The sequence below is a fragment of the Balaenoptera ricei genome, chromosome 2 (genome assembly GCF_028023285.1).
Source record: "Balaenoptera ricei isolate mBalRic1 chromosome 2, mBalRic1.hap2, whole genome shotgun sequence".
NCBI lineage: Eukaryota > Metazoa > Chordata > Mammalia > Artiodactyla > Balaenopteridae > Balaenoptera > Balaenoptera ricei.
This window is the reverse complement of record NC_082640.1, coordinates 151,725,850-151,752,571: the sequence shown is the minus strand read 5'-3', so window position 1 is coordinate 151,752,571 and position 26,722 is coordinate 151,725,850. Positions and strand designations below refer to the sequence as shown.

Here is a 26,722-nt window from a genome sequence, read left to right as displayed (position 1 = left end):
ATTCAGAAGGAGCTTTTATTTCCACGTAAACGATTGTTGAGGGGCGGGTGTCTGTGAATGGACGACCCTCACGTGAGTAACAAGATGGTCACTCCCGGATGAATGAAGACACGATTCTCGTGGCTGGGAGTGATCCCTCAGCGAGGCCGGTCATCTCGCCTATCCTGTAATACCATTTAACACCTACTACTGACACCTCCCCACAGCCAGATCCCAGGGGTACGCGTGGGCATCCGGAGCCGCGCCCCCAAGTTCGCCGCAGCAGCATCCCCCCAGCAGGGGCGTTACGCCCCAGGGCGCAAGCAGAGCGACTCACATATCTAGAAGACAGAGTAAAACCAGTCGCACCAAGGAGAGGCAGCGTTATTTAGGCAGGCGGCTACTCCTCCAGAGCTTCCACCCTGTCCCCTGGGCCCGGCGCCCGGCGCTCAGCCTGTGCCCGGCTCCAGGAGCCCCAGCTCCCTCCACGTGTCCTGTCTTCCCAGCAGCCACCTCTGCTGCCTCGGGAGGAAAATCTCCTGACAACTCGCGGTCTGCGGACTACGACTCCCAGCAGGCACCGCGCCGCTTCTCTCTCCGCCCCCCCCTCCACGGGGCACGCAGGCGCTCTGGGCTCCGTCAACAAGCCGGGCTGGCGACGACTGTTTACAGTTCCTTATGGGATTTGTAGTTTTTCTGGAGCTAGCTGGGCCGTCAGTCAAAGGGACAAGAACTACAAGTCTCGGCGGCCCCAGCGTGACGAGCCTGGTCACGTGGGAGGGGGCCGACCGGGCGTGCGTGCCGCCGTTGATCCGGTGCTGCAGTGAGGAGGTGGTTCTCGCCCGTGGTGTGTGTGTGTGTGTGTGTGAGTGAGAGAGCGAGTGAGTGAGTGAGTGTGTGTGTGGGGGGACTCGGCTTGTTGTTGTCGGTGACTTCCCCCTCCCCTTCACCCCTCCCCCTTCCCCGCCGCCGCTGCAGTGGCCGCTCCCTGGGCCGTAGGAAATGAGCGATAACGATGACATCGAGGTGGAGAGCGACGTGAGTCCTGGGGCTTCTTCCTTCCCTTGCGGGTTGTCAGGCGGGGACAGCGGCCGGGGTTCTCAGCAGGGCGACGGCGGCAGGGGGCCGGGCAGCCGCCGCCTCCTTCCCCTTCCTCACCCTGGGCCGGGACCGCCTCCGTCGCGCTCCCGGCTCGCTCTCCTCCGGGCTCTTGGCCGGAGCGGCCTTCTGGGACTGGAGGTGGGGAGGAGACACGCGGCCTCTGGGACCCCCACCTCCCCCGGTGGAGGAAGGTGCTGCGGCCTCCCGTTCCCACCCTATCCAGTTCAGGATCCGGGGGAAAGGGACGGGGTGCGCCCGGGATCCCATTGTCCGGATCCTGGGGAAGGGCACCGCGCTTAGGACCTGCTCCCTTGGCCCGCGACCCCCTCCTCCCGTGACCCGCGGCGGATCCTGGCGGGTGAAGGAGGGCGGAGAGGGCTTGGGACTGCCCAGACGCCCTGAGCTGGGTGCGAGGAGAGGAGACAGTGCTCTGGACCCCCTCTGTCCCGGGTCGGACCCCGGAAGGAGGGGCGGCGCTCGGGACCCCCCTGCCCCGCTACCGGATCCCGCTAGGGGGGATGGGGGCGTGGGATGGGGAGGGGGGGTAGGGCTGACTCCCCACCCGCCGCTTCCTCTGCCGCCGGCATTTTCTTTCTTATTATTGAATGTGAAGTGTAAAAATAACTTCTATATTTTCTATTTTTTTTTTCTCTCTTATTCCAGGAAGAGCAACCGAGGTTTCAATCTGCGGTACGTCTCCTACTCTCCGTTTCATTTTCATTTCCGTTCAATTCTAGTCCTTTTTGGGGTCAGAGAGAAAAAGAGATCGTTCTATTACTTTTAATATTGTAGTAAACTCTCCTGTTAACCGCTAAGGTGAGGTGGGGCCTTGTTCTGGGGTTCTAGGTGGGGGGGGAGGGGTTTGCAAACTTCATAATTCTAGGTTCTCAGGTGGTGAGGTTCAGTGACTGTAGGTGAGTGAGAATTTGTATGCAAGGAAATGAATCCTTCTGTAGGTTTCCGCTGGGGGCTCTAGCTGTCACTATAGAAGTGGGGAATGAGAAACACATCATGCTGAAGTAAATTGTAATATTATTTCAGGGAAAAGTGGCCAGATTGACTTAGGAACAAGTAGGTTCTAAACCGTGTCTGCATAGTTGTGTGAAGTTGAAGCCACATGCAGTAATCACCTTTAACCAAAAGTCACGTGACTTCTGTAGACCTATGGAATGTAGCACAACCTGGTATTATTCTAATGCAGAAATTGGAAATGTAGAGGGGCCAAAGGTTGAATGTGAACGTGTCACATTCAGCCGCTTATTGTGGTCTGACTATATTTGAGTTGAAGGAGCAGTATAAAGACAATAAAAGAACTGTTGAAATAAAGTGGCACTGTAGAGAGAGGTTTGCTAACAGGTGATGGTTGAGACCATACCGTGTTGTCAATAATTTCTCAGAGTTTGGATGTTAATGTTCTCAGTGAGTGTATGGTTCTGTGGATTAAGACAGACACAAATCTCATGTCCTTGGAGTGTGAGATAGTACTATGGGTGTTCCATGAATAGATTAGAGGGAGAAAAAAGAATAGAGACAAAATAAATCAGAATCAGAGGAGAAGAGAAATGAGTAAACCATAGCATCTAACATTTGACAGATGGGAGCAGTAGGAAGTGTAGAGAATGAGGGTCCAAAATGTAGATGTCTCTGGGGGGCCCAGGCAGTGAGAGGGTCAGGAATAAAGTAGAGAGCAGAGGTGAGGACTGGGGTACTAGAGTGCACATGCCTCTTCTAAAAAGGCAGCCACTAAAGTCCAGTGGGTTGCTGTTATGTGGGAAAGAGGGCTTAGTGTTGTCTTACCTTCCTATTTTAAAAGAAAGATTACAAATCCAGACTTTCATGTTATTTTTCTGATTTTTAAAATTATGAGACAATCAAGTTGTTTAGGGGCTTGTTAGAATTTGCAAGATGCCACTTTGAGACCTCTGGTCTAATAATTTCATTATCACAGGATAAAAGCAAGCCCTCTTAATTGTACCTGCTCTTCATTAGAGCACAGATTCTAAGGTTGTCGAAGGAGTTAGGCATTTAGAAAAACTTTACTTATGGAAAGCTGATATTTCCATAAAATCCAAGAATGCAGTTGTTCCAGGGGTTTTAAAATTATCCCTGGGTACTAGTCACTAAAAAAGAATTTGTTTTGTTTTATTTTTCCTTGAAGTATTTGAAGACAATACTTTGAATATTTGAAGTATTGTCAGATACTTAATATTTATACATACGTTTGAAAATTAAATTCCTTTTTTTCAGTTACTATTATCCTTAATAATGTAAACATGGAATTTCATGTTTGGAACACAGTCTACTTAAAACATTTTTTTTCTCCAAGTCTCCGGTTGTAAAATCTGCCCTAGGGCTTGATCAGGATTGGAGGGTAGGGATTGTTTAGGCTTCCTTTGAAGAATCATTATTTAAATTGGAATTATATTGGCTTTCCAGTGAGATAAGGATGTTCTTTGTGAAATTTTGGCTTCCAGTTCTTGAGCGCTTTCTGCTTTTCAGAATGCCCGTCCACATGGCTGTTGATGTAAATCGTTTTATTAAATTATGAAAATGTCCCCACTCTCCTAGAGTGCTCGTCTCATTGTCTGGTCTGGAGGTTTTCAGTTCGCTGTTAAGGTGCTTAGGATTTTTCCCTTTGATTTTGGAGGGTGGGCACAGGGAGTGGTTCTGACCCTTTGTTTTTAATTTGACACATCTACTTGCTGAGATATTTAAATATTATCTGTTACAAGATAATCACAATGGCATAGAAGAAGCAATAGACAAATTTCGTAGCATATCAAGCAATTATTGTGAACACATAGGGTAAAAAGGATTTTTTTTTTCTGTGTGACTATGTTTATTTCCTGACATTTAGTATAGATAAATATATATTTTTTTAATTTTGGGGAAACGGTTCTTAAGCTTTGCCTTAGTTCAGAAAAGGGTGTGGACTGTGAACAACCAAATATTTAGGACTGCAGAAGAACTTTTAAAAAGTTATTTTGAAACAGTCCTGTGGGTCCTAATATAAAAAGAGGTATTCATTCATGTTTTATAATGTCACTGCCATAGCTACAGCCTTACTACAGAAGAAATGTAGGATACTCAGCAATAACAGAGTTAGGAAGTCAGGCGAACAGTAACAGAAAGTGAAACTGATTTGATGAGTATTTTTTTCTGTTGCCTCAGTGCGAACAGAAAACAACTTCTCCGGTGACCAGTAAGCTTTGTTAAAGGAAGTAATCCCAAACAATAATTTTTATTATTAAATTCAATATGTCTCAGAATCCCACTGATATTATCTTATTTTTATTATTTTTTTGGAGGGAAAAAGTTGCATTTCAAAGACAGTTTTCTGGGGCAGGTATATTTCATGCAAGGTGATCTTTGTTCTGTTTCTGCTTGGGGTTTTTTTTTTTTTTTTAAAGAATGAATGTATACAAGAAACGTAGGGTTAGTGTGTTAGTCGGAAACCTAAGACCTTTTTCAGCTTATCCTTCATGACAGCTGCACGTGTTTCAGTTACAGTATATCTTTTGGGGGGGTTAGAAACAGATTTGTACAATTCTGTTTCTGGACCTTTCTGGTATGAAATATTTCTAACTTGTCAGAGCTCTTTGTTTCTTTAGAAATTGCAATGTATTCAGAAGGGAATGAGCTTGGTCACCTTTGAGATTGGAATTTACTCAGGAAACTACTGTCTTTTACCCGGAATTAGTTGCATGGCAGAAGTGCTACGTGATACATGTACTTGGTGTCTGCTTCAAGTGTTGACAGTGATGTGGACGCCAGGTTTGGCTCCTAAAAATACCTGTTGAAGGGTGTTCTTATATTTAAAAGTCTTCTTTCAAGATTCCAGTAATGGTAAAATAGTTGATCAAGGAAAATGGGTATAGTATGATGGCATATTTGGATGATAGCGTTCCCAAGTTTTTTTAGGCACCAAGTGATTTTTTTGAATAGCCTGGAAAACACATGTATGTATTGGATATTAAAAATGTATACCAGGCAGTCGGCTTCAAGCAGGAGAGGTGTTGGGAAGTTGCAATTTATATCTCCTATTAAGGACCTTTGTGAATTTCTCATCCTAGCTGCCCATAATTTCATGTTGCAATTTTCATGTTGATTAAAGTGAATTAAGTTGCTTAGAAATTCAGTTTTATTTATCCTATTTGCTTCCCATCAGAAGTAGTAAATAGATCTTTTCTGATGAGAATTTTGAGCCTGTATATTTCCAGTTTTAGTGTTTAATAAGAGTAGCTTATTAAGTAATCATAAGCAACACTATCTTCTTTCTAAAATATAGCCTTTAAATTTCTTAAAGGCAGTAAATGTTTACTGGGCAACTCTAATTCCATATATGGTGGGAATTTTCTATATTGGAATTGAGAAGATTCCCCTTATAGATGGGGTTAGGTGTCACGTGACCTGCAAGAGAGGACATTGCTCTGGAGAACCTTGGTCATACTTGAATAATGGATCATTCATTTCCCCTTGTGATTTGCCTTCCTAGAACTTGCAGGAAATAATGCTGCTGACTGATGTAATGCCTTGAAGGAAGATGTATTCTCTATGCAGTAAGTTGGAAGGAAATAATTTAAAGAGATTTCTTCAGTTTTGAACAGCCCTCCTTAGCTTGAATGACCTACTGCCAGTTTAGCAACTTCTTGGCTAACAAAATAACATTTGCCTTCAACATTTAACAACACTTAAGATAACATGTGCTTGTTAGTGTCAGAGATGGACAAATTGTAGGTGAAGATTTTTATTCTGGCTGCCAGTATGGAAAGTTTGGTGGAAATAATACTGAGAGGCTGAATAAAAACCTTGGCAGAGATGTCAAAGCTGGAATTGATTTGGTGTCGGAGTTCCTGTTGAGCATCTGTGGGCCACTCTTAAGATCACACGGCTCTTTAGTATTTCTGTTAGCCTAGGATGCCCTGAAGGAAGGGTTGTCTGCTGGAAACTGCAAATCCAGCGTACTTAAAGAGTGACAGCATCCAGCCACTGCTTCTGTAGGACGTATAGGGGAGGTATTTGTGGGCCTGCTGTACAACCCAAGAATGTTTCTGTTGTCTCCTAGAATTTGTTTGGTATCACCCGTTTTCATTATCAAACATCTTTCTCAGTATAGTTGAGAGAAAGCTGACTCATCTGAGTTGAGCTTTATTTGTTCAAGACACACAATTGTTTGGCCCTTCCCCACCTGTTTTTTTTTTTTAAACTACTTTTGAGTTTGTGGGAGGATCTCAGGTGCCTTACACTGGGAGTCTTCAAATCTTGTCCCTTTCAAAAAGGGTTGCCAGCAAGCGAAGATAGTTAACAAAGCAGTGATAAGCCTGGCAACTGGCCCTCCATTTGGATGAGTTGCGGGGGAAGGGAATTCATCCGGCTGGACATTTGGAAATGTTTCCCAAACAGAATTCTCAGTCTTGTGTAAAGGTTTTTCATATGTGTAAAGGTCCTTCAAGCCACTAGAGGTATTATTTAGTTCAGAGTTGCCTGGAATTAGGCATGTTAGTTCTGCATGTTTTTAACTTGCTCTTTCAAGTGAGGCTGGAGAAGAAGAAAAATACATCATTGCCATTGTCTCTGAGAGCTTTAAAATGGACTCTGGTTAAGTGTAGCAGCTTGGGGATGGACATGGCAGCAGGGATTGGTCTAAGATTCCACTCTTCTGCTGGTTAAATTGGGCCTGGAACCACCACAGAAATTCCATCCACTACTTTGAGAACAACAGTCCCCAGCCCAGGCTTTCTACCAGGCAGTGGACTGCTGCCTTTCCTTGTTGAGCCAACTTCTCAAACTTGGCTGGCTTCCCAGATGAGAAGCCAAGATTTCTGCTGATGGTCCACAGCCAAGTTCACTTACAATCCTCTAACCGAAAGACTTGTCCATTTGAGTCCTTTCAGGGCTCAGTGAATGGGAAGGGGGTAGTGCATTGTGGGGATGATTTTGGTGTTAGATTATACTTAGCTCCACCCTTCTAGTGCAGGCCTGAGTGAAACCAAGTCCAACTTGATTTTAGCCATTTGAGATTTGCAGGACTCTCCCAGAAAGAAAACAGACAATTAGAATTTTATTTGTATCAACAAGAGGGATTGTGGGTAACTGGTGTCACTGCTTCTGTGCACAGCTCTTAAGCTGGGAGGAGGGCCAGGAATCAGGGTGATTTAGTAGACAGGAGTATCTTGGGCTGCTGCTGGATACCAAAGCTGGGCGATTATTTTGCATGTAAATAAACCCTCCTAGGGAGTGTGTAGCAAACACAGGAGAGACAGATAGATGCCAAATGCCATCTCTCAGCCCTCTAAGTCTTTAGTCTAAGACCCAGCCAACTTACCTATGTATCAACAGATGACTAGAGGGAATGGTAAGTTAGAAAAGGACTAGGTACTTAAATACGTTTAATTCTTTCAGGCTATTCATACTGCTGATAGAAGGCACCTGCACTTTTCTTGCTCTAATGCTGTATGATACCTTCTTCTAGCCTCAGGTTATCTGATCATTCCCTCCGTTTCCCTGTAAATTCCACATATCCCTGGAGTTCAGCAGACACTCATTTTTACAGAGAATCCAGGCGTAAGATTAGGAGAGCTTTAGAAGTGTTCCAGGCGTCTGTCCTGAAAATAAGTGCTATGCCATGGAGAACCATGGCTGTGATGGGAACCATGTGTCCAGTTCAACAGAGCTATAGGTGAGGTGTGCTCGAGAGACCAGGAAGTGACTAAAATTACCACAGCGGCTCGCAGCCTCTTCTTCCTCTGTAATGACTCAGACTTTTAGGATTAGATACTAGAATTTCAAGTCCTTTCATTCCTATAACTCTTGTCTATAGACTTTTGTCCGAACATCTTGTCTAGTATAAAGATTCATTTGAGGCATTCTTGTGCTAAGCCAAGTTATTTACTCCTGTTGCTGCATTTTTAAAATTCCTGGTGCTGTGTCTGGGTAGATTAAAGCTACCTGAACTTCCTCTGTACAGACTTCCTCTTTAGGTTAGCCCAGTGCAACCTTGTGTATTGGGGGTAAATTCTCAGAGTATAGTATTTCCCATAATTCCCGGAGCGCAGATGTGAAGTTCTTGCTTCGGGTTAAGTGAGCGTTTGTGCTTCGTTGGAGGGACCGCCCCTTTAATGGGGACCTGCCAAAGCTCTCTTGCAGTGTTCTCCAGCACTGTCTCTTCCACCTGAAGCCAGTGTATTTTGCCACTGATTACTTGGCAGTCTCTGTTCCTCTCCAGCTGATTGTTCTTTGTGATTCTAAGCAGGACAGGATAAGGAGTTTGGTCTGTGGGTATTTAGATACCGCCAAATAAGCATGACACGCCACAGGTGCCTGAGGAGATGTATTGAGAATATGTGAGTGTCAGAGGTTTACTGTCTGAGAACCGCCTTTCTGGCAGCCTGTGTGAGGGAAGCCCTTGGCTGAATAGCACCTTAGATGCACTTTAAAAAGTAGGAGCTCAGAATGCAGTTGGCGTCTATATCAACTCTGTCATAATGATCGCAGATTCATGCATCTGGGTTTTCTAGAGGTTTTTGTTTCTATTGTATGATTTGGCAAGAAGGTCTTAAAACTAGTACCTCTTAGCGAGCTAGAGACCAGAGCAGACTCATGGTGATGGTTTCACATGGAAAGAAACACTGCACCAGTGACCTAACTCCTTTCCTGGGTACCCACCATGGGGAATCTCTTACAGTGGGGGTGATCACGTCTTATGAAGGGGCCCACTGCAGCTTTTCCCTGGTCACCTCCCAGCCGTGGACTGGCGGCTGTTGTGTCACATAAGTAAGTTGTGGGAGAAAACTGATGCTGCAGGAGAGTCACACTTTGTCCCCATGAATAACTTTTATTTTACTTATGCATGAACTGGATGCATCGAGCTACTTTGGATGTTCCTGTCGAAAGCCTTGCTCACCCCTTTCTCCCCCTTTAGCAGAGCCTAATCCTGGAGACTCCTAACTGCCCACCTCGACAAGTCCTTCCCAGTCCAGTCACCTGGGACAGCGCTGACAGCATATACTTCCAGGCTGTACCCACTCACCTGTACCAAGCAGAAGGACTGACATCACTAATGTGCTCTTCCTCCCATTCTTCCAGGCTGACAAACGGGCTCATCATAATGCACTGGAACGAAAACGTAGGGACCACATCAAAGACAGCTTTCACAGTTTGCGGGACTCGGTCCCATCACTCCAAGGAGAGAAGGTGAGTTTATTGAGAAAGCTGATTAGCTTAACCACCACTAACTTGGAACTCACTGTGGGGTTTAGCAGGGCACTCACCCTTCTGGAAAGAAATGGAGTCAGGGATATTTGGGTGACATGGTTTCCTTAATCTTTGATTCTTCGGGGAGTCATCACACACCTTACCTACTGTAGTTCATCCTTAGCAAACGATGTCAGATGTAATGGAGCTGCTTGTTAAGACATCAGTAGGAGCTCTCTTTTAAAATTAGTATTATGTATAATAAATTACTCATTCGAGAAATTATTATAACTATACAGTGTAATATAGAGAGTAGCATACAGTAGTTTGGGATAATGCTAAGGATTCCTGAGGTCAGTGATTCTCTGGACCTCCATGAGAATTCCTTTTATATGGTTCGAAGTGAGTACTTATTTTAAATGAAACCTCCCAGGAATGTATGTGAACCAATCTGGACACCAGTCATCTCCCAGTCCAACAGTTATTACTTCAAAGGCATGTAAAGAGCATTTTAAATGTGGGACTTGAGTAAAGAGACATGTTCATACGAAATGGAAGAAAAAAATAACTACTCTTCTTCCACCATCCCCCTACCCCACTGGTGGCCTTCCAGAAACTGTTTTCCCTGGAGAGGTAGGCACCAGCTGTTTCTACATTTGAAAAACAAAGTCCGAAGCTTTGAGTAAAAAGTCTGTGGGTTAGGGTCACTCCTTGGAATTTGGAGAAAATATGTGTTTGCAGAGTTAGTTCCGTCCTTGACACACAATATAACTGGCTACTCTATGCAGCTATTCAGTGTGTAAGTGGCAAACTTGGAAGAAGACCTGTGTGTTTTTGGTTTTTGGTTCAATAATGCAGTGTTAAAGAAGCAACCGGAAAAAAAAGCAACCATTTTAAGAAAAATTGTTGCTTTCAGGTGGGCTTTGAATGGCTTTCCAGATTTAGCTCTGTGGTAGGAGTACTGGTTTTGTTTGGTTATCCAGAATTAAACTTGGGACCATTATGGTTTCATTTTATTTATATTGCCAGTCTGGTAAGCCACGTGCTTTATACCTTATCTGAGGTGTGGCTGTGTGGCTAAAGGATGGGGTAGGTCTGACCTTTATGAAAAACATAAGACAGGCCATGTAAATACCTAGCATTGCAAAACCAGAATTTGCCCTGGGTTAGGCCTACTTAGTATGCACTTGGCTTAATGGCCTTGGACCAAGGTGCTTACCTGGAATAACAGCATTCCTGGGTACGACACGGTTAAGCACCACAGGAAATCTTTATGATGGGGAGAGAGGCTCACCCTTTTAGTCAGAGTACACATGTACAAAGGATTATCTCTTGTGTTTGTCTGAACTATTGACAGTAGGTGCTTATTCATATGCCATGGTATCAATTAAAGTGGCTTCGGTGAAGTAAATGGACAAGAGCTGCCTTTTTCTAAGTCTCACATCTAATCAGGAGTGGCGCCGGGGCAACGTATCCCAAGAAATGGCCTGTGGATCACCCCCATCAGAATCACTACTGAATCTGTCTTTCTGGAGGCAGGCCTAGAGATCTGTATTTATAACCAGCAGTCAGGTGATTCTTAGGCTTTCTTAAGTTCAAGAACATTTTGGGAGAGGTCAGTCTTAAAAGCTCAACTATACCTTTTTCTTTATCCAGTCTATTTTACATCGTCATAACATTCTTCCTTAAGTCCTTAAAATCACATTACCCTAAATCCTGTTGTCTCCTTTCTTCAAGGAAGATGACAGTTTGAATTTGGTAACCTTACAAACCAAACAGTTGTCATTCTTTGTGGCCTATTCATTTATTCACTTACTCCATTCAGCAGATACTTACTGGGGGTGTGCTGCATACCAGTCATTGTCCTAGATGTGGGGAATACGGCAGTGAACAAAGTAGACAAAAGCAGAAGCTCTTAGTGTGGTGAGGAAAAGATAGAAAATGAACTAATAATTAAATATATATATCAGATAAGTGCTATGGAGAAAAACAGGGAAGGAAGGGTTGCAGTTTTCATTAGGGCAGACAAAAAAAACACACTGGCAAGGCAACATCTGAGCAAAGACTTGAAGGAAGTGAAGGAAAGAACCATGCATCTATCTGGTGATTAGCATTCCAGGCCAGGGAAGGCAAGTGGAATAGTCCAGGGGCAGGAACCTGGGAGCATTCCTGGGCCTGTCAAGGAGACAGAGGCCAGAGTGGCTGGAGTAGAGTGAGTGAAGGGACTGTGGCAGGAGATGAGGTCAGAGAAGTAGCAAGACTAGGGGAAAGGAGTGGTCGAGGGGCCAGGTTTCTTCTAGCTGATCAAAGCCCCAGTGGAAGTTTACCAGGTGCCTTTCTGATTTCAGAATGCTTTTGTGTGTTCCAGTCCAAATGTTCATGTTGAGCATGAATAAAGGAAGTAAGTGGCTGTTAGCTCTGGTTGAACCCCAGCCCCTTCCCACTAAGTTCCACAATCTTCATTATTTTCCTTCCCCGCCAACACTGTTTCACAGGTGCTGCAGTGAGTCTAACAGAATACTTTGGTCTCTCAGACTTCCTAGTTCTCCCTAAATGTTGCAGTTTTTTTTTAAGTGGTATTTGAACCAAAGGGAATTGGGTAACTCTTGATTTGGATTGTAGTAATTAAGGTTCTGACATTATGTAAATAATCATGAAATGATCATTTTGCCCTGTGAGTTTTGGGGGTGCTCAGATCAGTTTCTTGAAGTGAAGGCCCCCAGTCTCCTTTGACTTGTTCACCTTTATGTTCCAGGTGACTTCTCACTTAGTATTTGGATTATCTGTCCTATGTGTTCTAATAAGCCTTTTGTTTTTTAAAAAGAAACTAGTACTGATTGAATTGGATCCTAACCAAGAATGGGGAATACTTGTACTAAAACAAAAAAAACCAAAAAAAAAAAACCTTTAAATGTGAGACCCAAACTCTATTTATCCTTTGTTTCCTATATTTCTACTATAAAATGGTCACCCTTTACTTAAGTAAAAAATTCAGTATTACCTAATATCTGTATTGCAATGTAAAATGAAAGCTGCACAGCAGTTCTCTGAGATGAGTACTACACTATTATAATTGGGCGATTACTACTGCTAGGGCTCCTGCCATCCTTAGTGTATCAGAGATGAGGAAACAGGCTCAAGATCAGTCTGTAGCTGGACAGAGACTAGAACTCAGCACTGCTGGTTGCCAAGTTCACTCTTTCTGCCCCACCATAGGGGTAAACAATTTAAGGATATTTTAAAGAAATCTTGCTTAAATTCTTATATCTTGTCTTTATATTGGGAGCTTCCCCTGGATAGGGTCAGTAATCTTGGCAGTATGTCATACTAGGGTTGCTACTAAAATATTACCCCCTGAAGTAGCATATGTAGACAACACCGAAGTGCAGAGTTAAGGGTCACTGAAAGTTTATAAATTTGTCTGAGTCCACGTAGCTGCTCTGAGAAATAGATCATTATAGTTGGCAGTCCAGCTGGGTTTTGCCATAGGTCACACTGTTCACAAGTAGACTCTTGAACTCTTGTTGCCTGAGTCTTTTGTTTCCCATAGTTTTTCAGCTGGACATGGAGCCCACAGGAAAGACGGAATGGCATCAGAACCATCAGCCAGTCAACCAGAGTAAGGGAGCAAGGGCAAGAACGACTGTGGTCCCACTTTTCAAAGGGAGACATTACTGTTGTTGAACAGAATTATTCCTTGTTTTGAGGGTCCTCGGTTGGGTGCTAGGGAGTGTTGCCCAGTGGCTTGCTGGCACTGCGCTCACGCTGTTATGTGGAGGGCAAACCTGGTGGCGAGCCCATCAGTCTGCCTTTGCGTGGGGCTGTAATTCTGTGCCCACCCCTGGTGAGTTGGCCCCAGCACCTGCACCAGAGTGACTGTATCCAATCACTGTCTCCTTAGCATGGCTGACTTTAGTGAAAGAAGGTTCTGTTTCAGTAGTGCCATATGTAGCTGAACAGTGGTTTATAGTAATTTTTCATCTTCTGAGTCTCTTCCTAAATGCCTATTTATCATACTTCACTGCTCGCTCAGGCAGTTGTGCTCTGGGTTTCTCCTTTCTGGATAGAGCTATGTTATGTTAAAAAGAGATTATAACCTAAGATGAAAATAAAGAAGAAAAGTGTCTCTTCTAGTCAGCAAGTAAGAGTTCTTAGAGTCAGTGAGTCAGAGTCCCTTTGCTTTAGGTGAGACTCTGAAGGCACTGCCTTTGCCGGCTCCTGTCACAGACGCCGGCTTCTGTCACAGACTCCGGCTCATGGTAGGTTCCCAGAAAGGAGCTGAGGAGTGAGAGCACCATAGGAAACGGTGGGCTTGCTCAGCTCCTGGACGAAAACCGCCACAGCCCGCATGGTTGTGCTCACGTTTTTAAACATGAGCACCGTAGAGGTTTAAGAGGTTTAATGCATGGTGTCTACTCTTGAGGATCTTGCTCTCTTGTTGGGGGAGAGGATTATACCTAACAATTAACAATAATAACATGCTGAGCATCAAGTAAGAGGTTAAAACATGGAGCTAATTTGTTTCATCTTCATTAAAGCCCAGTGTCCTTAACAGGTAGATGCTGAAACCAAATAGCCCCTTATACCAGGGAACATAGTAGTTCTTACTGCTAAAGGTCAGTCTCCCTGTTAAACTCACTCAGCACTGTGACCCGGGCTTATCCCAGGTGTAACTGTATACATATTTGTGTGGCTACTTGATGACTGTCTACCCGTCTCCCATATTACACTGTAGTAAGTACTGAAGGCAGGGAGAACATCTTTGGTCATATTTCTTCCCTTGGTGCCTGGCACACAGTAGGGAGCAGAGCGAGTGTTTATTGACTGAAGGAAGGAAGCCCTCTCTCCACCTGGCCTTGTTACACTGGGAGGAGCTCACTCTAGTGGACACCCTTTAAGGCAGGCAGTTCATTCAGCAGTAGTGTTTCTACATCATATCTGGGCTGCTAAAGGGGTTGTCTTTTAAATGAAATGTAAACTACAGCCCTACCCATTTCACCCTACTACTCAACAGGGTTATTACCTGGCCAGACTCCAACTTGGGCAGTTCTTTTATTCTTAAATTTTCTACATCTTAAGTTGTTGTCCATAGTTGTCCAGGTCTCCCTTAAGCTCCAGGCTCAGCAACTGTAAATGTACTGATTCACTGAATTCTTTGTTAACTGTATTTTTGCACTGCCAAAGCCTCCAAGGGCTTTTCAGTGCCCATCAAGGTAAGGACTGGCATTCCTTGTTCTCTGAATAAGGTACCCAACTTGCCCTCCTGCTTTTTCTGCTCCTTCCCTTATTGTGAAGCAGTGTACACCCTCCTCTGTTTCCCCAGGAATGTCATCTTCAGGTTTATCTGAGTTCTTTCCTTCCACCAAGGTCCCAACTCCAGCTTCACCACCCAGATGACATAGGGGTTTCACAATGGAGAGACCCACTTACAAGGGCTCCTCAGCTCCCCATGTTTCCTGCCCATGTGCCTTCCTGTGTTTCTCCCCAGTGAGGCCTCCCCTGCCAGTCAGTCTCCACCTGCCCATTTTCAAGGGCCGTATCAAATGCCTCAGCACCTTGAGAACCCTGGGGTATCACTCTCCCTGACACCCCACTGGCCCTTTATGGGGCCTCTCCTATGTCTTCCTTTTTTCTGTGACAGTTCTTATCACCTAACTGAAGGGTGCACTCCTTGAGGGCAGAAGCTTTGTCCATCCTTCTGGAAGTCTCTGCACTACAGAGTAGGGGAGGGCTCACTCCCATGGAGAAGACTAGAGAGTCAGGAAACTCACCGCTTTTCCATCTGGAGATTTGAAAGAAGAGAAATTGGTTACTGGGCCTTCCCTCTAGCATTTCTCTTTTTTTTCCCCCTCTAACAAAATTGCAGAAACTTTGGAAAAATGGGAAGAAGAAAAACAGTCCTTCCATTCCTCTAACACAACTACAACCTTTCCTTTATTCTAAGATTCTAAGACAAGTGGTGTCCAGTGGAATTTTAATATGAGCCACAAATAGCAGGTAAAATTAATTTTAATAATATATTTTATTTAACCTAATATACAAAAGTAAGTATGACTTCCATATATAATCAGTATAGTAAAAATTATTAGTGGGATATTTTATATTATTTCTTGCACTGTTTTGATAATCCAATGTGTGTTTTATACTTAACAGCACATCTCAATTCAGACTAGTCACATTTCTTTTCTTTTTTATAATTAATTTTTATTGGAGTATAGTTGCTTCAGAATGTTGTGTTAGCTTCTACCGCACAGCAAAACGAATCAGCCATACATATACATATATCCCCTCCCTTTTGGATTTCCCTCCCATTTAGGATACCACAGTGCGTTACAGACTAGTCACATTTCAGTACTTATTAGCCACCTGTGGCTGGTGGCTATTGTGCTGGACAGTGTGGTTCAAAGATGCACTCTCCCCATCCCACACCCCATTTTAACATGACTGAAACTGGGTGCCATCTTAAAGTGGATGTTAAACAAAGCTCGCCCCTTTTTTTTTCCTCCCCCAGCAAAGGCTGCTCTTAAATCCATGTGTTTATTGATGGAGTCTAAGAAACAAGAGAATAATGGTGTTATCAATCTGTGTATTCCCCTCTGGTTTCTTCATACGCATGCTTTACATGGGTAAAGGCTATATAGCTTGATGCTGTCACATAACATGCCCTTTCCCCAAGTGATAGAGTGTTCATATTTAGCCATTAGGCATGTTTCTTTTAACCATTTAGGTTGCCTCCAGTCTTTTAACTTTATAAATCATGTAGAGATGAACATCTTGGTGCATGTGGCTGTTTCCATAAAACAGATTCCCAGAAGTTGGATTGCTGGGTCTAGTGGTAAGAACATCTGATTTTTTGCTGTATGTTGCCAAAATGCTTTCCAGGAGGATTGTTTTCATGTCTTCTTTCTTTTCTTTCTTTTTCAAGCAAATACTAAAGATTAGTCTTTTGGTATTGTTTTGAGAGTACCAATTTTACCACCACTGGAATTTTTTTTCTTGGAGGGGGTGACTAATTTAGTAGGCAAAAGGTAGTAATTAATTTTGTATTTTGTTTATTGCCTGTGAGATTAAATCCTTTTCCGCATGTTTGTTTACTAGTTGTATTTCCTCTTTGGGGAAACCCTGTGCTCCCGTCCCTTGTGGTCAGAGTTTGATGGGGAAATGTCACACCTTCATTTCAGACTACCAAGGGCTCAAGATAAAAGAATACAAAGTTTGAAACATGATTTGTGTTGACCCTTAAACAAATGTCTGGCTCCCAGCTTTAAGCCCTTAATGGGGCATGATAGCTTTGCCTTCCCCTAGTAATCAAGAAAATGGTCCTTTGGGCTTGGAAGGGCCAGGCACAAGAAGCCTTTGAGGGACCACATGGCTGTGCTGGCTCTGAGCCCACAGCCTTCCAGCCTCCCTTGTTGGCATTGATGGTGGTTCCATTTTGGAATGAACTAGTTTAATACAGACCTGAATTTATTGTGCTTTGATTTTTGTTTCCAGAACATGGCTTATTCAATTGAAAATGTACACCAGCTTTGCCCTAGGCCTCCCTTTACCTTACTATGCATAGAAGTTTGTGCAGGTTTCAGAAAATAATGGCTTTATTTTCTTTAAAATAACAAAACTTGTCAGCTGGTGAGTCAGGCAGTAGTTCTTTTTTCATTCCCCAGGATGTGGCATTTTGGTTCTTGGTGGAACAGGGCAGCTGTAGCATCAGCCTGGTAGGATCTGATTTTGACAGGAGGAAAAAAATGATAAATACAGCAAAGATGACTGTTTCTCAGGTCAGCATTAGGACCCTAGGGAAGAGCAATGGTGTCCCTAATGTTAACAAGCTAGTACGACTCTTCTCTTCCTCACCTCTCCCCACCTGCTTTCTAAACAACTTGGATTTTTGTCTAAATAAACACAAAGATTTACAGCTCCAGAAATGTGTGGGACTCTTGCCCTATATGAAAAATTTTGAGAACCACTGCCTTAAATGGGATTTAATGACCTTGGATGTCATCCTAAACATCAATGTTAACTACTTCAAGAATCATTTGGGACCTTTAAAAGGTACTAATTAGAATCAAACTCTTGGCTTTGGGGCCTCTCGTGAAATAGGTAGTTGATGCTTGCTGCAGCACACGAGGTGAGTACACTCTTTGCCCAAACAGAGTTCTGTTTAAGTGGGTGCCTCTGGAGGCTGGGGTGGCCCTTTTCTCCATCTCCTTGCTGCTCTGGGCAGGGATGCAAACAGGCCAGCACCTGCGTCCGAGCAGGAGAGGTGGCACAGGAACCGCTGGGCCCCTCTGCCACGCTGGGCCTTCTCCGCTGTCCATTTTGGGTTTCCCCTTCTTAGGTAATGAAGCCAGAGCAGTGTGGGGGGCCAGCGTTTCCCCTCGCCCAGGCCCAGGTTCAGTCAGTTCTTTCAAGCTAACTTGCATCTTCTGGCTTTTCCTCTGTATTTGCTTCTTCTCTGCTAGGGGTCACTTTGAGTTTCACCTGCCTTTAAAAGAAAAAGAAAAACAATCTTCCTTCAATGCTGCTGTTATTACACGCTACTTTTTTTCCATTTCTTACTTTTTCAGCCTCATTCTAAAAACCAGTCTTCATCTTTGCTTCAGCTTCAGCTCACTCCTGCACCCATTACCTGTGTGAAGATGATTTACCTAAAATCACTCCTTCAAGGAAATCACCCTCACCAGGCTCTTCATTGACATCCTTATAGACAAATTGGGTGACTCTTTCGTAGTCCTTTTCTTCCTGCTCAGACTCTCCAAATTCCATTGATCTTCTTCATTAGTTCCACAGCCTCCTCTGTGGTCCCAAAATAGGGTGTCCTGGAGACCTGGGTTCAAATCTTGACTCACTGTTACCCACTGGTTATGTAATATCAGGCAAGTTACAGCTCTGTGCCTCAGTTTCCTCATTTATAAAATAGGGGAAATAACACATCAGAATATTGCCTGAGGGTGCCTGGCATTTAGTAAGTAACTCAGCTGCTGCCATTATCATCATCATTTGTATCGCTGTGTGCAGCCATGGCTCTGGAACGCGATTGGGCAAGGGCGTCCAATGTCCTTTTGCGTGGCTCCCAGAGGGAACGAGAAGCCTGACTGCCGCTGTGCATTAAACTACTACCCAGAAGGCCCAATGCCTTTTCGGTGCCCTTGGCCATAGGCCATCCTGTGTCCAAACCATTAAAGAGATATGTTTCTGCTTAGAAAGGCAGAATGAGAATTGGTACCTTCGAATTGTAAAAACTAGCAGGAAAGAAATTATTCAGGTCCTTACTGGGTACCCAAAGGCAACAGTCAATGTGTGGACATGTTGACCTACCAAGTGTTATCTGCTCAGGGACACTCACACGAAGATTGCTGACTTAGCCGACTGGGCACGGTTTAGAAAACAGAAACCGAAAGCCCAGGGCCACTCCATAGTCCAGGCCATAAAGCCCAGGGTTCTTGCTGGCTTCATGTCAGCTGTTCACAGTATAAACTCATAAAGGCAAGGGCCTGCGCACACCTTAACCCTGTGGCAGGTCACATGATCTTGCATGGTTTGTAAAACTGGAAGAGAGGGGATTTTAGTTGCGTCTAGCATTTTCTACCTTCAACCTTTTGCTTTTTCTTCCCTGGACTAGATGCACATGTAAATTTGGGGGAGTTCTGTATTTTGTACTTTAAATTTTTTCTTGTGGGACTTTACTTCTTGTTGAGTACCCTGGAGGGGGCAAAATAAAGTTAATTGAACCATGCTTTTGGACTTAGTAAGTGGGGGTCAGGGATACCCCAAGTGGCCTAGGTGCTTCTACTTAGGCAAGGGGGAGTGTGTGGAGGAAGGGCGGTGCTTATTAGCATTCTGGAGGCTTCGTGCTGGGTTTATTCCAATCTGGCCTTCTGTGGAGACCTCTTGATCCCAAGACACTGTTTTCTGAGCATCTGTGAATTTTATCTTCATCCGAAAACTGCCTTGAGGTGGAAAAACTTCCATCTCTCATGGCATCTTTCTCTTTGGTTTGTTGTGCTGTGCTTACTTCTCCGTTTTCGCTTCGTGGTTTCATGTATAAATATGTGAAGAAGAAACTGGGAGCACTCAGGCTGCTACTCAGTGTGGTCATTTGTTAAAAAGTATCTCTGAACATTTGCAAGCGCCACCAGGGAAGTCCGCAAGTGCTCTCTTGTTCAGAGATTTTGCTTTTTTCCCTTGTGGCAGATGCAAGTGAGGAGTTAAATAAGGGTTAATGTTGCTTTCTGGGAACAACAGTTAGTTGAAAACATAGGCAAATTTAAAGAGAGACTGTGATGTAAATATGCATAACAATTAGATCAGTGATGGAGTGCATAGAATTTGGAAGGCTAGGTGGAGTCTGAGAGAATTTCTCATCAGATAAGGAGTAGCCACGGAGAGGAATACTGTGTCTGCAGTCACAGAGCCCATTAACGACAGGACCTAGGAGGTACCCGTCTCCTGGATTCCTAAACTCTTCTCCCCAGTCTGCTACCCTGCCACCTGTCCTACAATACTTGTTTTTAATCCCATCTCTAGCATCCAGAGAGGCAGGGTATTTTAATTAGTCCCTTCTAAATATGTGCCCCCCCTTTTTTTTTTCCATTTTATCACCTAGTAATTAACCCTAATAAGTCCCCTTTGGCAGAAATGGGAAACAGCTTCTGAAGCGGCCTTATAGCCAGAGTTGCAAGTCCCCGTTGGTAGGTGCTCTCATTCTTTTCTGCATAAGCTGACTTACTCAACTAAAGAAATAGGCCTGGTCCTGTCCCCACCCTCATGCCCTTGCTTGTGCTATTCTCCCTGCCCAGAGCAACCCTTTCCCACAGATTCCACCTCTGTCTAACCCAGGGTTCACTGGTTCAGATAGGAGCCTGTGTGTGCAGAGCCGAGGCTAATGCCTGGCACTCAGAAGGTGATCACCCCAGCCAGAAGCCATCTTTCCCATGGCCTTTCTAATCTGTACTACTCAAGTTACACTTGTTGGTACTGCCCTGTGATTTGTCTGTATATAAATATATTTATCTCCTCAACTAGATAGTAAGTTAGCTTCTGGGCAGAAGAAGCCGTGACTAATACATTCTGTTTCCCCACAGTGTCTGCTCCGTGCCTTGTACGTAATTTGCACCAGATAAAAATGGTTGAATATGAACAATTTCCTTTTGAGGAAGTTGCCTTAAGGATGCTATAAGAGGAAAGCCTGGAAACTCTAGTACTTGTGAGGACTGGTGAATAAACCCAGGCCTTCCAAACCTCTCTGATACCCAGCCCTGCTGAAGTCTATGAGTTGAGATTGTCAGAATATACTACAGGTGGATTTAGTTTTGCTCACCTGCGTGTGGCTGTTTTCTTTGCCATTTAAGAAGCTTTGCTCCAGTTCAGGTGCCTGAGGTGCCTCACCACCATACTTCGGCTACTAGACTACCCTGCCTTGGGCTTCAGTTCTCTTGGCTTTGTACCATTCCACCAGTTCAGCTGGTTGGCTGCCTGGCCATGAGTAACTCTGGCCATGTTTGCAACCTGGAGGGAATCTTCCGGGTACTTTTGACCTCCAGGGGCCGAGTAACCTGACATCCATTTTATTAGCTCATTAACTTGTTCCTCTGACAGGGCAGTGCCTAGGCTACCCACAGCCATGGTAAAGGTGTGGTTGCTTCCTGAAATGGCTCAATCCCATGCCCTTCCTGTGTTGACATCAATCTCTGACAGCTTTCACAAAATTCTCTTTAGCCAGAGAGGCTGAAATCATGACAAAGCAGCATGGCTCAATTGGAACTAGTTAACAACGGTCTGAAAGCTTGTCTGAAATCTAGGACCTTGATGAACAACATTGTACCCATTCCCATCCTGAGCCACCTCCAGCTGAGATCTTGATCTTGTCTTTCTGGACCAGCTGCCTATAGCCAGGCCCTAGCAGAGAGTGAATGGCCTAAGGTCTCAGTTAAGTAGCATTTTAATGTTTTCAGAATAGCCTGGCTGAAGACATGAAAGCAACCTAAAGAACCAAAGGGGGTGGGCAGGGTACAAGTTCAGGAGTAAGATGGACCTGCGTTTGAATCCAGGCTCTACACTCTTCTATTTTGAATAAACCAGTAAACTTCTCTGAGCCTTGGGTTCCTGGTGGAGCTCCATCTCTTCAGAGAGAGCCAGTGAGGTAAGCTATGTAAAGCAGCTGGTGCCTTGACTGGTATAAACAAGATTCCCGATAGCACTTATGCCGTTTCCTCAGCCTTGTGCCCCCTCACCCTCCTGCTTCCATTCCCTCGTGCCGTCTTTGCTGAAAGGCATGGTTTCTTCACTGCGTGGACTAGGTCTTTATTTTGTCCCCTTTGCTTTTTCTCATATTGCAACAGGCATCCCGGGCCCAAATCCTAGACAAAGCCACAGAGTATATCCAGTATATGCGAAGGAAAAACCACACACACCAGCAAGATATTGATGACCTCAAGCGGCAGAATGCTCTTCTGGAGCAGCAAGGTGAGCAGCAGAGCTTGTGGGGCATCTGGCCCTGCTGTGCTCCAGCCAGGTCAGGGCTTCGCACCCAGGCCTGCTGAGTCAGAACCAGTTACGGAGCGTGTGCTCCTAAGCAGCTGTGGCCCTGCTTCTTGGGCCTGAGTAGTCGAGTGTAGAGCCATCCTGAGGAAGGACCTGAGCCCTCAGTGAGGGAACAGTGGAGTATAGGGGTTAGACACTGCAGACTCTTTTCTGACCTGTTCTCTCTCCCCTTCTTGGGGCTCAGGTGCTCTGCTTGTCGTAGGGGTCACACCTGGCATCAGGTGTCTCAAAAGAACTATGAGGTCCCTGAATTGGAGTGTGCTGTGTAAGCGCCGCAGAGACTCCAGGTGTTCAGGGACAGTGAGCGCTCCCCGTTGTCAACGGTAGTCCAATCAGGGCAGCCTATGGGCCAGGCCCATGCTGTTCTCCAATGCTCACATCCGCCTTTTCCTACAACCACAGGGGAAAGCGAGAGCTGATCAAGTTCTTTGTTCCTGGGGAATTCACTTCTCTTCCTCCCTCATGGAAGATGCAAGTAAAAGGAAATGCAAGTAACCACCTGGGTTAGAACACCTCAAATAAACTAAACTAAAATAAATGGGTTGACCTTCCAGGCTCAAGATGAGCTGAAACGAGGGATGGGCAGCGGGAGGCGGCAGCGGGTTGGTTACCGGGCCGAGCAGCCTGCATGTAGGGGCTATGTGTCGGAAAGCCCAGGTATTCTGTGTGTATTGGTGACTTGCTTCCAAGTGTCCAGCTTGTCTTTCCAAGTGGATCTTGTACCTGAGAGCTAAGCCAGAACTTTTCTTTGGCTGATACATCTTCTGTCATCCTTTCCTGCTGATGTGTGGCCTTCACACCCTTGTGGAGCCTGGCATTGCCAGGCCAGCTTCGCTGTTATTGCACCACTGGGTCCCACGGGGAGCTCGTGCTCCTGTCTCTGTACTGGGCTTCCACAGCAGGACAGTGACATCACAAGCCTTCTCTTTAGGGTTGGGTGGCATTGCAGAGTGGCTGGCCACATCCACTGAGCGCTCAGCTCTGGCTGGGAAAGGCGGAGGGAAATGAAGTGTGCAGGTGGAACAGCCACCAGAAGGGAGTTACTTATGAGCCACCCTGAGCCTCGGGGGCCAGCAAGCCCTTCGGAAGAACAGGCTGGACCCTGACCTGAGACTCGGTTACTTCCCCAGTCTCCAGAAGGCTGTAACCCGCTCGCTTGGTTGCCTTTCAGTCCGTGCACTGGAGAAGGCGAGGTCGAGTGCCCAACTGCAGACCAACTACCCCTCCTCAGACAACAGCCTCTACACCAACGCCAAGGGCAGCACCATCTCTGCCTTCGATGGGGGCTCAGACTCCAGCTCGGAGTCGGAGCCCGAAGAGCCCCAAAGCAGGAAGAAGCTCCGGATGGAGGCCAGCTAAGCTCCACGGGGCAGGCCAGCAATAAAAACTGTCTGTCTCCTCCATCGTCTTATCCTCCTTTCAGTTCATCTTTAAAATCCTCAGAACCATTTAAGAGACTCTTTATTTTTTTCTCCTTCTCTTTTTTTTTTATTTTATTATTTTTTTTAATTTTATTTTTACGTAGAAGCTCTTGGACAACAGCTCTCGTTCTCCTTCCCCATTTCCACTATTTTTTTTTTTTAACGTTTCCCTTCAGGGATTCCCTGTCCCCACCAGGAATATTCAAACCAAAACACCCCAACTTGGCAGCTTTTTCTGTGGAGGACAGACGGCCGGCCAGACCTCTGAGCACATGGTGTCCTGACCACCCACCAGCTCCTCCAGCCCTGCCGGGCGCATGTGCCCGGGGGACTCCTGCCCCTCCCAGGCCTCTCCTCCCGGGCCACCCTCACCGCTGTTTGATAGACTTTGTGAATCTGTGGACTGCTCTACTTTAAGAAGATGACCAGTTTGGAGTAATCAGAATTATTCCCCCTTCTTTTTAAGGATTTTTTTTTCCCCCTAAAAGGCTATTTATCGCTCCTGTTGAAAGACCAGATCCTTGAAGAAGTTTGTGGTATAAAAGGAAGTGGGGACAGATTTGCAGCGCAGAGTCTTTGGCCTGTTTCACTCCTGCTTCTCTCAGCCAGCCTTAGGGAGGGCCACGTGACACTCGTGTGGTTTGTGGGGGGCAGCAGCAGTGAAGCGGTAGCCGCCAGGGGGTGGGAGGGGGCGGGACAAGGAGGGAGGGTCGGGTGGGGTAGAGGTTTTGTATTGAGGGCCAGTGATGATGTTTTGATATTTATTTCCTGCTACTGAAATTTGAATCTGAGTGAATTGTCCCTATTTCTGATGATGTCGGTATTGCAAAACGACAGATTCATAAAGTAATGATCAAATCTTCCTTTCTTTCCGTGTGTATTTCTAAGAAATAGAGCCAACTGATTTTCTATGTAAATACCAAGAGCGGTTCACCTCATACTAAACCCACACCCCAGTGCAGACCCCTCCCCACCCTCGTCCCCCTCCCCTTCCAGCTGTCCTGGAACCTGTCCCCATTATGTGATCCAGCCCTGGTTCTGGCTGCGGTCCGCAGATCCCAGTGAAGGGTTTTGTGTGTTTAGGCCTCATTTCTTTGTCTTTTTCCTACTCTGTTCCTGGCATTTGCTGATTTCTAGTGTATACTCTGTAGTCTCAGTCTGTGTTTGATTCCATTCCATGGAGATAAAAAGTATGTTGTACATACTGCTGAAGAATTGTCTTGCAAGTTAAGGCTTCCCCTTTACTATAAGACTATAAATAAAAACTTATTTTATCCTTCTTGGTGGTGGTGTCTTCTTGCCCCGGCAGAGGCCAAGATACCTTGGTAGAGGGAAGAGCCCCCTGGAGGCCTGGGGGGCCTGTGTGGGAGCCTGAGGGAGGAGCCTGCAGGCTGGGCACGACCGGAAGCCAGTGGTTCCCTTTGTGTTCTAAGGGCTCAGTCCAGCCTGGGCAGGGGAGGGTGGCTAACCCAGTGGGGGTGACTTTGCTCATTGGATAGAAGCTTTTAAGGTTGCAACAGGGATGGGGTTATCCAGGGCAACATTTCTGGATCCAGTTCCTGCTAAATAAATGACCCTTGGGGAATTGGTAGCCCGGAGCTGTGAGTTTGGGTTTCTCCTGGTAACGAAACGTCCAGTCCAGGGGTGACTGGTATGCTCTAGGACTTTTCAGTTTCTAGAGAGTTCCGACATGGTAATAGGAGGCAGCAGTGCTGCCACGGGCTGGAAGTCAAGGAGGCTTCAACAGCATCCAGTTAGCTCTACTTGGGCTAGGGACCAACACCGGCCTGAACTCATTTGACCTTGAAAGAAAGGATTTATGGCCAGAATACAGCTCAGCTTTGGTTTTCCCGTCTGGCTGACAGGAAATACTGCTGTTCCTAGTCCAAGGGAGGGAGAGAAGTCAAATCAGTTCTTTGATTTGTCACTCTTTAGAGAGGTGGTGCTGGGGCTCCTATCAATTGGATGTCAAATCCATGGTATCTCGTTTTGGTTAATGGGAGTTGACAGGTGGTGGTGGATCATGTTTCCATAAGAGGCATTTTTTAAAAATATATTTTATTGAAGTATAATTGAATTACAATGTGTTAGTTTCTGCTGTACAGCAAAGTGACTCAGTTATATATATATATTCTTTTTCATGTTTATAAGAGGCATTTTGTAACGTGATCAAACCAACCCCCAAAAACTATGATCGCGATAAGGAAAACAAGGATGCTGGGAGAGAGCAGTATCCCATTTATTAAAGTCATTCTTTTTAAGATGGAAAGAGACACGAATAAGGGGGAAAAAAATGGGAATGAGAGTTCAGGTGATTTCCTAAGCCTTCAAAGTTAGTATGATTTCCTCCCCTTTCATTGCGCTTTACTACATCCCTTTGTATATCTGGACTTAATTGTAGATTCCATATTACACACAGTTGGCTTGGTCAGGCTGGGCCTCAGAACCAAGCTGCAGCTGCGGCCGTGTTGGTGAGGAGATGCAGTGTGAAGCAAACAGTCGAGCCAGCCCTGGGGTAGGGGACGTCCCCGAGAGCCAGTCCCTGGCTCCAGGATATTGGCCGGACAAGGGGTTGAGTTTTAGGCTTCTCAAAATTTCAATAAACCAGTTGGAAGAAAAGGGCCACAACAGGATAGCTGATTCACCTGGGAAAATCCAAACCACCTGACTGACAAGTGGTGGAGAGGAGGCGGTGCCACTGGGAGCAGCTGCCTGGAAAGGAGAACCAGGTAAGAGCAGCCGGGCTGGAGGTTGTGCTTGCTGAAGGGGACAGATGAAAGCCACAGCTAAGTTCCTTCTGGTACGCGTGTCTAGGAAGCCAGTGTATGTCCTCCATGTCACCAAAGTTTGACCACGGTTCACTCAGGTTATTCTCTGTGGCTGTTTCTCGGCACTGCGCTCTGGACCGCCCTGGTGAGTTGCTTGGTCCTGTGAAAAGCCACCTCTTCTTCTTGCAGAGGTGAGCTTGATATTTTCGTTCCTTTACAGTTGCCCCAAGGGCAAGGGTATTAATGGCCCAGTTTTTTAAATTCTTGATATGCTAATCCCATCTGTAGAGTAGCTACCACTTCAGCAAAGAACTATGTCAGCTCACAGAGCTATCAACTCGGAAAGGTTTAAAAAACAAGACTAGAGTAGATGAGAGCCCTGAACTAGGACTGAAGAGAGCCGAATTCGATTTCTAATAATAGAGTGTAGTGGATTATGCTTGGGCTCTGAAGTCAGGTTGCCTGAGTTCAAAATCCCGGCTCTGTCAGTAGCTGGTAATCTCGGGCGAGTTACTTCTCTCAGCCTCGGTGTCCTCATCTATGAAATGAGGATAATAATAGCTTTAACCACATGATGTGGCTGTGAGGACTAAAGGAAATAATGCTTATAATGCACTTGACCTCAGGACCAAGGGAGCACTCAGGTGCCAGCTGTCGTCATCTACATAGAGCATGTGACCAGGGCTGAATCTGCAAGACGGAAAAATCCGGCTCCTG

The 26,722-nt window shown here is 45.4% G+C and overlaps 1 protein-coding gene across 5 annotated transcripts; it reads left to right on the top strand.

The window, feature by feature from the left end:
- The first annotated feature begins 773 nt into the window (after nucleotides 1–773).
- MAX (MYC associated factor X) lies at nucleotides 774–23,933 on the top strand. Of its 5 annotated transcripts, none has more exons than XM_059914464.1 (5): nucleotides 774–1,017; nucleotides 1,744–1,770; nucleotides 9,166–9,273; nucleotides 21,615–21,738; nucleotides 22,001–22,209. In XM_059914464.1, exons 1-5 carry the CDS (start codon nucleotides 982–984, stop codon nucleotides 22,141–22,143), a joined length of 438 nt encoding a protein of 145 aa, XP_059770447.1. In that variant the 5' UTR covers nucleotides 774–981; the 3' UTR covers nucleotides 22,144–22,209. The 5 variants fall into 5 exon arrangements, with proteins under 5 accessions (XP_059770447.1, XP_059770448.1, XP_059770444.1 ...); XM_059914461.1 differs by lacking the exon at nucleotides 22,001–22,209 and adding an exon at nucleotides 22,988–23,932 and having other exon boundaries at nucleotides 780–1,017; XM_059914465.1 differs by lacking the exon at nucleotides 1,744–1,770 and having other exon boundaries at nucleotides 775–1,017; nucleotides 22,001–22,207.
- Nucleotides 23,934–26,722: the final 2,789 nt, after the last annotated feature.